The sequence below is a fragment of the Mycteria americana genome, chromosome 4 (genome assembly GCF_035582795.1).
Source record: "Mycteria americana isolate JAX WOST 10 ecotype Jacksonville Zoo and Gardens chromosome 4, USCA_MyAme_1.0, whole genome shotgun sequence".
Taxonomy (NCBI): Eukaryota; Metazoa; Chordata; class Aves; order Ciconiiformes; family Ciconiidae; genus Mycteria; species Mycteria americana.
The window spans coordinates 37,338,495-37,351,917 of NC_134368.1; the positions used below are offsets into that span (position 1 = coordinate 37,338,495).

Sequence of the window (13,423 nt, forward strand, 5' to 3'; positions counted from 1 at the left end):
ATTCTGGAGTATGCTGTGATTTATCTGCTGCTGAACTCTGTCAATAGCCTGTGAAATGGTATAGTTGCTTCCTTTGTGGTCCTGCCATCTATTTCAGGACTGACACAGAGGCAAATCCAGAATATGCCAAGGTTAAGTGGCATGTGCACAGTATAGATGGTCAGCTCTTGGATGAAAGTTTCAATGCTCTTGAACTCTATTATGGCTTTATTTTTGAGGACTGTCTTCCTAACAGTAGCAGATGGGCATCTGTAGATTCTAAACATTTCTGGGCCATACCTCTATTGCATGCAATGAATGAGACAGGAGCGCAGACTGAACACAACTGGTCTGTTACAAGGTGAGAGTAGGGGGAAAGCTACTGTACAAATATTGGTGAAAGAATTGTTGTGTCTCATTTACTTTTGAACTGTGATGAAAGAAGGGTTTTATGCCTCCATGTAGTTTCAAGCGGGGAATGATCAATGGTGGTTTGAGAGCTTGAAGATATATACAGAGACCTTTACTGAGGTCTGGGCCACCCTTGGGCTGTACTTTTTGAGACAGTTGACCAACATGGAAGCATTGCTTACATGAAGCTGGAGAAATGGTGTATCCGTTGTCATTTGGAAGATGGCAATACCTGACTCCCAACAGTCTGCAGCAGCTCCTTGGATTAGTCTCAGCAGATCCCAAGGGATCTGATGTTTGAGTGGTGTGCTTGGAGCTTAAGGAAGGCACACACAGGTAATCCCCCGACTGGCGCACCAGGGCAGCGGCAGGCGTAACTCCAGCCTTTACATGGCAGATATGCTGAAGTTTTGCTTTAATAAGAGGAATTGGTTTTCTTTTTCCTGCATGCCATTGTGGACTACTGTGCAGATTCACCACCTTCAGTTGCGGATAGCCTGGTTGGATACATGTTGTCCCAATATTTAAATCTTTATACTGGGCAGAAATACTCTTCATAGATATGCACCAGTACAGCAGGAGCAAGAAAACTCAGCTTCCTTTTACCTTGCTCTTCACCCTCAATACCTGGCAGTAGAGTCTGTCCTTTTCTGGACTTTTTGTACCTGTGTACAAATAACATTTCCTGTCTTCCTATGTTATCGAAAGACTGTGGCTATGGGTCACTTCTGGGAAGGGTCAATGCCAGTGACCAGTTTCCTCCTAGCATCTTGCTGCCTTTTGGTCCCTGAGGTAGCTGGAGGTGGGACTCTTCCAGGTGGTGAGAAACTGTGTATGGCAGTAGGCCCATGAGATTTTTAATGTGGGTGGCATCACTTATGCTTGTAGAGATGGAGGGCCTTATGAAGGAAATCCTTCCAGAAACTGCTGATACTTTTTTCAAACAACATATGATTTGTTGTCTTTATTTTTTATTTTGATTGTAAGCTGCTTCTGTTCCCTCGGGGTTTGGAGGGTCGCTGGTCATTTTCTTGGGATTCTGAGTAGCCGTGGCCTGTTTAGACAGGCCTGATGGGAATCATCACTCCCATCATTTAACTTCAGTAGTCTCTGACCCAGCCTTTCTGCTCATGAAGTCACAAGGTGACCTTTGCTGAAGAACAAACATTTAATGTGTGTGTATGAGTGAAGTCCTGGAGCTGCAGATCCACACCTCTCGGCATAATGCATTGCAGCTTTTCATAGTTGGGGAGTGGCTTGGTTTTGGCTCAAGAGGAACTACTCTTTCTTTCCCCCCTCCCCTCTTCCCCCCCCCTCCCTTGTACATTAACTTGAAAGCCTTTGCCCTGCAGTTATCTAGGGTTCTCTGGTGGTCATGTGCTTTCATTTGCTCTAACAGATGATGGCAACTGACTCTGTTCCGGGACTTTCTCATGCCCATTTGCTGAACTGAAATCCTTGCTTGTAATAGCCAGGAGACTCAGGGCTTTCTGTTGGAATCCTTTTAAAAGGACTCCAAAGTACTTTGGAGCATCTCCAGTGGGCCTACGTCTGTTTAGAGACAGCACTGCTGTTCTGAGGGCTAACCTGTCATAGGTTTGGGAGTTACTAAACTATATCTTGCAGCGTACAGGGAAAAATCTTTTCCTTTGTGTCCAGCAGAGAGAACTAGGGCAAAAAAGCAATCCAAAACAATCAAAGAAAACAAACAAAAAAACCTAAGCAAAAAAAGCAGAGGAAAAAGGGCAGCAACAGCTGGGTATATTGACCCCATAAATTTGAAGTAGCAGGTCTTCCCTCCTTCCTCTTCTCTAGCTAGGAGAGAGAAAAAGACAGTGAAGGGCATGAGAGAGCCAGCTGAGAATCAGCTGGACAAGTGGTTTTGGATGCACTGGAAACAATGGTAGTTCTGATCTGGTCTGCAAGGGACAAATGGTGGTTCCATGGGCTGTTCAGATTATTCAGTTCAGGCACAAGCCTACTACTATCTCATGAGCCAACAGCAAGAAGTTTGTCATGAATCAGCAGTAAATATGTAGGTTGTAATCTGAGCAAAGGGATTCACCCCCACGTAGTTATGTCTAGGTGGTTGATCAGCAGCAACATGGTTACCTGTAGCTGGACAGAGCCAGATTTTTCTTCAAGGTGCACCACGAAAGGATAGAAGCAATAGTTGCAAGGGAAATTCTGATTAAAGAAAAAAAATTCACAGTGAGGGTTGTTAAGCACTGGAGCAGGTGCCCACATAGGACTTTAAGTGTTCATCCTTGGAGTTGTTGAAAACTTGGCTGGACAAGGCCTTGAGCATAACTAGATCCAACTTTGAGAAGTGGACTGGACTGGATAATGTCCAGAGGATCCCTTCCAACCTAAATTATTCTATGATTCTAATTCCAGCTCCTGACTGCTTTGTGGTGTTTTGCAGAGGAACTTGCCTGTGTCTCAGCCAGCCCTTTCATCTCAGGGTGTAGGAACAGGTCCAGTGCAGCATGTCTAACTGTGTGGAGGAGCAGAGCTTGGATAGATTTGTAGTGTTGGAGTTTATTCTGAGCTGGGGTTGAGGCCTTGTGTTTTGTAGATTGGTTATGAACCCATCATGGTTTGGATTGGGGAAATTGGTACCCAAGTTTGGACACCATATATAGTGTGCAGAACAGCTGTAGCAGGTATTGTGCTTTGAGCTTGGAAAATTAGAATATCTACTAAACAGGCTGGTTGTCTCATTCATTGGGGGTTGCCCTCAAGGGAAATAGTTTCCTGAGAGGTATAGTTCCTCCTTTGTATGCTTTGTTGTTTCTTAGTAGTAAAAATGAAAGCTTTAATTAAAGAGGAGGTAGGTAGGGCTGGGTATGTGTGGTTTGTCACATGGCTGGAAGCCGCTGCACTAGTTGATCTTTACCACTGTTGGTTGTATCTGAGAACAAACTAAGTTTTGGGTTAGTCTGTTTACAGGTTTTAAGACTTATGTTTCCCTGTGTTTCCCCTCTTTTAAACTAAACAAACCCTCAGAAGTTGGACTTTTCTAATTGTCTTAATTTTTATTGCTCTCTTCCAGACATTTTCACATTTGTCTTTTTTTTTTTTTTTTTTTAAAGCCTCAGCCAAAAATGAGGAAGGGAGGAGAAAGAGGGGGGTGGGGTTTGAACTAGTGTGTTTTTACATGGTAACTTGTTTAATGATTGTTGTTTTTTAAAATGGTAGTCAGATTATATGTTTAGCATTTTTACCCTCTCTCAAGTTCACCATACAAAGAGGTGATTTGACAGTCAGCAGGTTTAAGGGGGCAGGATCCCTGACAGAGGGGCAATAATGAGTAAAGAGAGTCAGAGGATTTTGGAGTGTCCTAAAGAACATCTGCAACTGATAGTATAAATCTTTTAATTACAACATTTTAATCTTCCAGCCCCTTAGCTCTCAAACACTTGTTTCTGCTCTCTGAGATCAGGAGGGTGGGTCCCTGTTCTGAAGAGGTAGAAATTTCCAGCTGAAAGGAGAGGTGCCATCTGTGGGAGCACTAATTGTGCAGGCTGGGAGAAGGTTGCCTGCTTGGTTACTTCTTTCAGTATCAATTATACTTACAAAGCAAAATTAATAACCCTAAACCAGAAGGTGCCTTATTGGAGCTGAATACAACATTATTATTGCTTCTGATCCTTTACATATATGTTTGTTAATACATCCTAAGATGATGCCTGTTCCTTTTTGTTCCAGGAAACATATTGTTGACTCATCTTGAGTGTACTATAGCTGTACTGTATTATGGCCTTTGTGGTGAGGCACAGTATGCACACAGTAATGTCAGAAATTTCTGATTCAGCCCACAGCATGCTTAAGGGGCTTGTTTTCCACTTTTATTAATTACCAGAATCTTAAGACATCCTGAAAGCACTTAGGGCCTTCAGAGGATGTATAGCATACAAATTCAGTGTGTTGTTCTGTGTACTAGGAATTTGTATATTACTAGATAGGAAAAAAAAAAAAAAAGCTTTTCTCTCTGTAGGAACCATCCTCTTCCTTGATGGTGAAAGTAGAATGCTTAAAAGAAAAGAAAGTTGATCACTGCTTCTACTTTAATGTTGATTTTTTTCTTTTTTTCTGTGATTTATTTCAGTGATGTCTGATGCATGTATTTCAGATGGTCTGCATTTAACAAAGTGAAAAATTGATTGGATAGCTTTAAGGTTTAACCAAGGTTAAAAATGTTATCAATGTTATCAAAAGGCAGTATATGTTCAAACACAAAACCCCATCTAAATCTGTATTATCCTAATTATATTATTATCCTAATTCTAGGATAACCCATTTTAAAGCAGGTACTTGCATGTCCCTACATGGGTACATGAAAGGAGAGCGAGGAGCTGATGTGTGCTATATCACTTTTTATGTACTATCCTACCTTTGTATAAGATACTTCATATTGCACCCATGCCTAAAGGCCTGCTATTAGGCATTACCTACAAAAATATTTCAGGTGGTGCTGTAGTTGGCAGGTTTGCAGTTGGCAGGGGAAAAACACTCAATACATTTAGTGTGAATAACGTCTTGATCTTTGTTTAACATGGAGGAGGATGTCAAAATGCTGCTTGTCCTTTGGGCAGTGCAGCAGCAGGCAGTGGTTGGCCCATACAGGGGCTAAGTGGTCTTTGCTCTTGCAGTGGCTGGCTGGTGAGAATATGGATGTAGTCTTGGTATGTAATCAGATGCTCAGTGTATCGACCTCTTGACGAGAAAGTGTGGGTCCCTACTGCCCCAACAGCCAGACTGCATGTGCTTCTTGGCTGCTTGGCCACTGCTTTCTGCTCTTAAATGTGTCAAGCTTGGTGTTTACAGGTCAAGGGATTAAAAAGTGGTATAAACTAGGAGGAACTGCAGTGAGGAAGAGACAAATAGAAATGGATGTGCTTGGTTGGGGTAATGGGTGGGTGTTACAGTTACAAGAAATAGGGAGAGGCAGGCAGAGAATTACACGGGGAGAGGAAATATTACAGTAAAAAAAGATCTGACAAATAATTAATGGCCAACCTGCTCACTTGAGTTGATCATATTTGTGTTAGAGGGTTTCATGGCAGAAAGCCACAGAAAGCATATATATTTTTTAAAATAAATATGGTGGTCATTAGCATTAGCAGTTAATGATAAGTATTTGATTCTAATGAAAGTTTTCTTGGGATTTCAGAATATCACTTGTTGATTCTGTATTTTAACAATTGATAATGTAGCAGAACTCTGTACTTCTCACAGGAATAAAATTACATTCTGCCCTGTATATAAAGGGGTGTAAGTGTGTCTGTGTGTGTATGCACAGCCAATTTAGTAATTTAGGCATGGTTTATCAGCAAAATTGCTTCTTCTGTATTACTTCTTGGCAAATTCCAGCTCCCTTAAAGACATTCTAGATGCATGAGGGGAATAGGAACCAAAAATACCATCTCTTCAGCTATTTCCTCTTGTTTGTTTTTAATGGAAACTACAAAATTAATTAATGTTTAGTTTGTGAATGATTAAGAGCGTCAGTGAGAGAAATTGACCAGCACAGCATGTCTGTTTTCCATTAAGATGAAGGCTAAAGCCTTTAGGGGATTGTGCCAGAAAAGTGGAAGGAGCATTTGGCAGTGAAATAACTGGTGTTATGACTGCTGCTCCTTTGGCAGAGTCAGACTGCTAAACTGCATTTCTCCTGGTAACAGTGGTTGCTGTCCATGAATCAGTTGTGGCTCAGTCTTCATGGGAAACAGGCCACTGGCAGGTAAGCTATTCTTAAGTCTTGCAGAGTGGGAAGATGTCCTTGGCTGGTGCTAATGGTGGAAAGGAGTGTACGGGCTCCTTGCTATCTTTTATCACCTTTTGCCACCTCTACTCTGCCCTTTTACCACCGTCTTGAGTTAAAGCCCATCCTCACTTAAGAGATTGTGTTCAGAAAAGAGACATCTGAGAAGTCGTGGTGTGACCACATATTATATTATAGCCAATGAGATAGTTTAGTCTCCTTTGCAAGAGTAGTGTTACATAAACTAAAAATACATGGATGTATGCATTAAAGTTAACAAAATTTTATATTTCAAGCTGTACTTGTTGGTCTGCATCTAGTTTCATGCCTGGAGCACACCTTTAAAGGTTAGTTTCATCTGAAAGAATCAAGTTTGCTCACTGTACTATGCAGTGTGAGTTAGAGGACTGTCAAGAAAAGCAGGCTCCTGATCCAAACTAAAGCATTAACACTGACACACCCTACATCTATTACAACTTAACCTATAGAGCTATGGATCTTTTGGTGTAAATTGAAATTGCTCCTACTTTAAGTGCTGAAAGTCTACAGTTTGAATGGCTGTGTCAGCCAAGATGATGACCACCACATACAAACAAGGTTTTTAATCTAAAATCCAAACTAATGATGGCTTATTGGTGGCTGTAGCTTAAAATGGCTCTAGCTTAAAGGAACAAAATGAGATACTTCAATTGCTTGTTTGTCATAGTTAAGACTCTTTAGCCACTAACAGTGTTTGACTAATTTCCTTAGGAGTAAAAGTTTTGAAATCGTGGTGGGTTTTGTTGGCTTAAAGTAAAGCTTTTCGGTCTAACATGTAAGCTGTGTACAATAAGGCGGCACTGAATTTCTTTATAGAACTTACTATGGAGTTGTCTGTAGCAACGTAACAAAAATTAATTGCAGAATTATAAATTACTAGAGCTAAAAGAGTAAAGAACAAAACTATTATACTAAAAGTGTACTTGGATCTGTTTTTATGCTAACCTTTGGAAACCTTTTCTGATGGTTGCAGGCAGCACTTCGTATTTCAGTATGGACCGGTTTGAAGATGTATCAGATGGTGAAGTGGATCATGCTTTCTTTGACAGTGATTTTGAGGAAGAGAAAAAGAAAGCTGAAGAAAATGATGAATGTATAGAGAAAGGAAGTACAAAGGCAGCTCTTGCAGACCCTGATTTGGTTTCTAATTCAAAGGATGCAAAGTGTTGTGAGGAGGAAAGTGAAGAAAAGCAGAAAGATTTGCGGAAGGATCAGTCCCTAGAAAATACCACGGATCAGCTTGGAGATGCTTCATCGTTGTCACTTTCTCCAGTTGTGGTGAATGCAGGTACATCTGGAGCAACATCTGCAGCCAGTAGGGGAACGCAGGAGAATGTTCCTGCTGGAATCCCCAAAATAGTTAAAGAAGGTGAAGAAGATTATTATACAGATGAAGAAGATAGTAGTGATGATGGCAAAAAACAGAAGGTTAGACCAAAGTCAGCTAAGCAGTCAAACAACATAAAAAAGGCTAGCAAAAAATATACTAATATCAGCTCCTCTTCCTCTTCCTCCTCCTCTTCCTCCTCATCCTCATCCTCAAGCTCAGATACAGATTGTTCTGATACAGATTCCGACAGCTGTTTATCAGATTCATCTCATTGTTCCTCAAAGAGGAATGCTTGTAGGAACACTCTTCTGTCTCCAAAACAAAAATTCAAGTCAGCAATGAAATTAGCAGAAGGAAAACCAAAGGTCGGTGACTACTTGGAGGAGTCTGAAGACACAGTGACTGACGTAACACCTCTGTCAACTCCAGACATCAGTCCTATCCAGTCTTTTGAACTTGCAGCATCAAATGATAAGAAATTAAAAATAAAAAGACAGGAAAATGTGAACCAAGAATTATATGGTAATTTTGAAGACTTTAAGTACAACACAAAATTTGCAAATCCTACGGGGCTGGGAAATCCAATCTTATATCTGTATTTTTTTCATTAGATTCCGAGTTTGATCACAGATATAGTCGAAAAGTCCTGCATGATGCCATGGACCTGAATCAGCTTTTGAAAGGTGACTTTTAAATTTTCTTTTTACAAACACTGACATCTGTACGTTGTTGAGAACAATAGAGTTCTGATAGAAGAGAATGAGGTTTTAATGTGCCCCATGTATTTTTAAAACTGATTCGTGATTAAGCTGTGTGGATCTAATTCTTTGCATTCTTATGTATGTAAATAGTACTGATTCTACAGTGGAAAGAAGAAGCATGTGTATGAGCATATACCTAGAAGTAAGATATACAGACAGGACGAATCTCTAAATAAGATTTGATATATTAACTAATTGAATAATAAAACTGCACATGCATTTTGAGAAATCAAGGTTTACTGGATTATGCCACAATTTGCTATCTAAATTAAAACACCAACCTTTCTGATAAAATGGTGGGTTATCGACCTTCAAAATTGAAAGGCAGTCCAAAACTACATTGCATATTCATGTATTTAAACTTCTGGTACCTCTTTGATAATGAAATGGAATTATTTGAAATTCTTTTTTTGAACTAAGTGTCTGCCTTCCAAAATACCATAAAGTTGAGTAAGCGTATTTTAAAGAGAAAAATAACAGATAATCTTTACTAAAACTTGAGCGGTTGCTTCTTGCTAATAGAGTTAATAAATCTTAATAATGAAGTCTGAGAGAGAGAACTTGGTATCTCTTTCACTGCATTCATTGCAAAACTTCATTGTATGGGGTGAGAATGCACTGGATGATCTCATGTGGATATTTTAAGGTCTACACAGTGCTTTTGTGCTTGTTTTCATGGCCCAGATTTTTCAGTAGTAAAAATCTATAAAATAAAAGAGGCTTGGCTCAAGAAATCTGCTGATCTCAGGTGAGGAAGGCTTCTTACAGTCTACGTCTGGTACATTTCAACCCAAGTTTGCTGTATTGAGGTAGATACAGCATGACTAAACCTGCATGTGTCATCTTTCTTCACTTTGTACCTTGCCAGACTGAGCCTATAGTGAGTAAGGATTCAAAATATATTGTATGTGTCATTTAACTTTCCTATGAGTAGAAATGAGGATTTTACTTGTATGGAAATTCTTCTGGTGGTAAGAAAAGCAGAGCTAGCCATCAAGAAAACCATCTCATCTCTGACAGTTCTTGTGCTCCAGCAACTCTTTCATACTAGAAACAGCTCCAACCACTTGTCAAAACATGTTGTTAGAAGAGTTGTTGCTAGGCAATTGAAATTATGATGTCCTACATCTTTATTTGTTCCCTGATAGCAAGAAGCCATTTAATAACTCGTGATTATGGAAGGATTCATCTCATCTCTAAAACAAATGGGTATTATAGCTCAGAATAAGTATTCTCGGAGATTAATCTCTGTTGGGAAGGGAGGGGGAGTTTTTTCCCAAAACTGAAAAACAATTCTAAATAACAATAATAAAGATTGAGTAATGAGAAGTAGAATTCATATAGTCTGGCAGCTAATGTTCCTGATTAACATGCATATTACACCCAAGTGCCTTTCTAAATTGGCAAGCGCAGCATAGCTTAATTACTTTGGGTATTTTGCAGTTTAAATGGGGCAGGATTATAAATGGTAGAAAGTAACTAGTCTGGGAAAATAGGAGCTAATCTTATTCTGAGTTATTGCTTCCAGGTTTTTCTGTACTCATTTAAAAAAAAAAATGCAAATCATTTCCCCCTCCCCAGTCTGCATGAAATATTCATCAGAACTGCATAGGCATGAACATTGCTTCAAGTGAGAACAGTATAAGCCCAGACCTGAGTGCATGAAAGAGTATTTAAATGATCATCGGGATGTCTCAGATTTGGTTTTAAAGTATAATATTCTTCCAGTAATCTATACTGATGAGGCATTTCATTTAAAATTTTCGACAAATATGCTTGTAATACAGCTGGGCCTAAGCATTTACAGTAGTTATGTGAGTTTAATTTCTCAAGGTCCCCAGAAATTTGCAGAATTTCAGTGTGATCTGTTACCGTGTTGTTTCTAGGGGGCGTGCAGTAATTCATTTTGTACAATTCTGTGCATTGGTAATGTGAACATTTGGGAAGACTAGAGTCTCTTGTATTAAAAAAGAATCACAAGAACAAAGAAAGGGAAGAAATCTGTTAAAAGCACATGGTGTTCAAAGAACAAGTTTTGGACTAGAACAAGAGTCTGGTTATTGAGCAGCGAGGTAGTTTGTGTATCTTAAAATAGAATTCTATTTGAAGCATTTAGAAAAAATGTTGCCATTAAATTAAAAAGGAGTTGAAATAGTTTTTCTTCTATATTATATGCCATTGATACATATTCGTGCTCATATTGCAAACTATTCATTTTTATAAGCATTTTAAAAAATCATATTTAGATAAAAAATTTTATCATGCCCTTACATCTCCTAAAGCTGTGCTTGTTCTTGATAAAAGCCAAATTTTAAGTTATGCTATTCTGAATAATTTGAAATCTCACAAATAACATAATTTTAGTTGGAAACCTCATAGTCTCCATGCTGTATATTGCACTTTGAATGCTTTTTAGGTGGGTATTGCTGTGCAGCTTTATCACTGATTTTAGAAATATTCTTCAGTGACGAGAACGCTGAACAACAGATTGATAAAGATACGTGATAACATTTGGTTACTCCATCTGAAAGTTGTCATTTTATGTATGCTGTTACTGAAGTGAGCATTACCAGGTACTGCAACTTGCTGTGCAGCCTTCGTTCACCCTATGGAAAATAACTGAACTAATTTTAGTCAAAATGGCAGAAATCTATTTGGTAACAGTAGCTGGGGGCAAAGTGAAGATTATGCTTGAAAACTGGAGAGAAGCAGGTTCTGCATGTTGCCAAAGACAAATAAAGCATAGGAAGGTAGTCCTTATATTGGCATTTTTTAGACAGGACTTGAGCCCTGTTTCAAAGGGAAGGAAGAAGTACAAGGTATGGGGTGCACACTCACAGTTTCAGTTGTAAGGAGCCCGCAGTTTGCAGTGGGAACAGTATCGCTAGAAGCTGCAGGCCATAGTGAAAGCAGAGGTGGTGCAGGGTGGATGAATAAACTCAGAACTTTTTGGATCTATCTCTGCTGTTTGTTTCCAAATCAGTCCCGTGGCAGCGTCTGATGCTCAGTTCAGAGTGGCCTGGAGTTCAGGTGGAGGGAGCACCTCTCTGCAGCACCCTCCCTGAGGAGCAGAGCCTGCCCCACTCACTCATACTGAAGCCCTGTGGCTGCAAAGCCTGGAGTACTAAAACCAGCCTGGGTCATGTTACAGTCTAGGTCCACCTGGACCATGTTCAAGTTACTGGACTTAGTGATTACTTACAATTATCCCTGCATTGTGCATAAAAATTCTTGAGTTTATCTGTTTTGGTAGCTGTGAACTGCTGAATTGTTTAATTGGTTTTGGTAGCAGTTTTTATTTCTGTTAACGAAAACCACTTGCTGTCTTATTTAAGATGTTTATAAATGCTAAATATATGACACTTGAATCCTCTCATTTTTACAGACATAGAAGTTGATGTTTAGGAGGCTTACATCATTTCATTACAATGCTAAGACTGATGTCATGTAGCTGTTGTTGTTATGGTGTATGACTATAAGAACTATTGTAGCACTGTGGAGTCAGACAGCCACACTACTTAGGAATTTAAATGTCTTGTCAGTGAGGCCAAGAACATAGGTACTCACAATTTCAGTTACCCAAGGTTAGTAGGGTTTATATTTTACAGACCTCTCCTCACTCTTTACCTCTCTTTTTTTCGCCACCTGCATGGAAAAAAATATAGGTGTGATTATAATTTTTCAGGTCAAAATACAGTTCTTCAGTTGTTTCATGATGTTATATAGGTTTTTGTATGTAATTCTTTTGTGAGTCAATGCTGTTTCTACTTTGCTATAAACCTTAAAGATCTTTCAGAAAATTAAAATAACTAACTCGGAGCAATATTCAAAACCCATAATAATAAATGTCAGAGTTATCTCCTTCTCTGCTGTACTCTCGAGTAAGCTGAACACAAAAAGAGAATTAAATATGCCAATGCAAAGAAATAGATTGCCAAAAATTGATTTTGGAAGTGCTTTCATAAAGCTCCATGTTAGAAAGCTAGGAATAAAAAAATGGGAAATTTTTCTGACACTGTTTTGCTTGATCCTGTGTCTTGATCCAACATCCCATGTAATTTTAAGGAATTGAGGTTATGCAGATAGAGATGGGTTAAGCATATGCATGTAAATTAAGGACTCATCCATTTCCATCCCATTATGCTACAGACTTGCTCTTGTCTTTAGACAAGTCTCTTGATTTCTGTAGTTCAGAATACAGAGTTGTATGCTAAAAATGCTGTGTATCTCTCTATCTGAATTTATGCTGGGTATCAATACAGTAGTAATGGGTATATTACACAAGGTATATAGAGTGCTAAAGAATCTAGCACTTTGTGTTTTCTTCTTTGTAAAATGGGGTTGATACCTGCTTATTTTACAGAAGTGTCTGTGAGAATTAGTCTATAAATCCATGGTATTAGCTATTATTAACTTGAGGAGGTGGTGTGATGGGGTAAGTAGGACAGTGGGCCACAGGGTGAAGACCTGAATTCTATCATTGAAGCTCTCGCTGACCTATATGCTCTCTGATAAATCTTTTTGCCTCTTCTGTGCCTTAGATTTTCTATTGTAAAATAGTTACTTGGTGAAAAACACTGTGATATAAATATCATTATTATGAAAGTAACAGCTCTGTGTTTCTGAATAAAAGCTGTTGTAGAAAACTAAATAGCAGCTTCAACTGCATATGTAGCAATTGCTTTAACTTTTTTTTTTTTTGCTATAATTTGTCACTCAGGAAATAGAGTAAGTTTTTTATAACTTAAATTTATCTTCTTAGGAATATGTTATCTGTGTGCTCGTTCATGCTGAACTAGTATATTTGTAGAATAACTGTTAAACAATACCTAAATTTAAAGTAGACTCTTAAGTATACACATAAACACCCAAACTCTACAGTTGAACTAAATACGTATAGCTTTTTCACTAAGTTTTGTTTAGTTCATAGTTTGAACTAATTGTGTGTGTGTTTGTATACATATGCATCGTTTTCGCAGGTCTAGTAACTCATGTTGAGGTAAAAGAGCAATTATCAGCTTATTCTTATATTTAGAGTTTGAAAACAGATTGAAAATCTTTTAAGATTGTAAAGAGATCCAGACCTTCCCAACATCCATAAGAAAATGCATAATTTTGGGAAAAAGAATTTCTGCA

General features: G+C 38.7%; 1 protein-coding gene across 2 annotated transcripts in view; it reads left to right on the plus strand.

Moving 5' to 3' along the window:
* Positions 1-13,423, plus strand: part of CFAP97 (cilia and flagella associated protein 97) — a 34,638-nt gene that overhangs the window by 3,359 nt on the left and 17,856 nt on the right. The window contains exons 2-4 of one of the 2 annotated variants that reach the window (XM_075500221.1): positions 6,078-6,136; positions 7,170-8,048; positions 8,138-8,209. In XM_075500221.1, the coding sequence (XP_075356336.1) occupies positions 6,115-6,136; positions 7,170-8,048; positions 8,138-8,209 (973 nt within the window). In that variant the 5' untranslated portion in view covers positions 6,078-6,114. The remainder of the gene's footprint in view (positions 1-6,077; positions 6,137-7,169; positions 8,049-8,137; positions 8,210-13,423) is intronic. The other variant, XM_075500222.1, reaches the window with a different exon arrangement.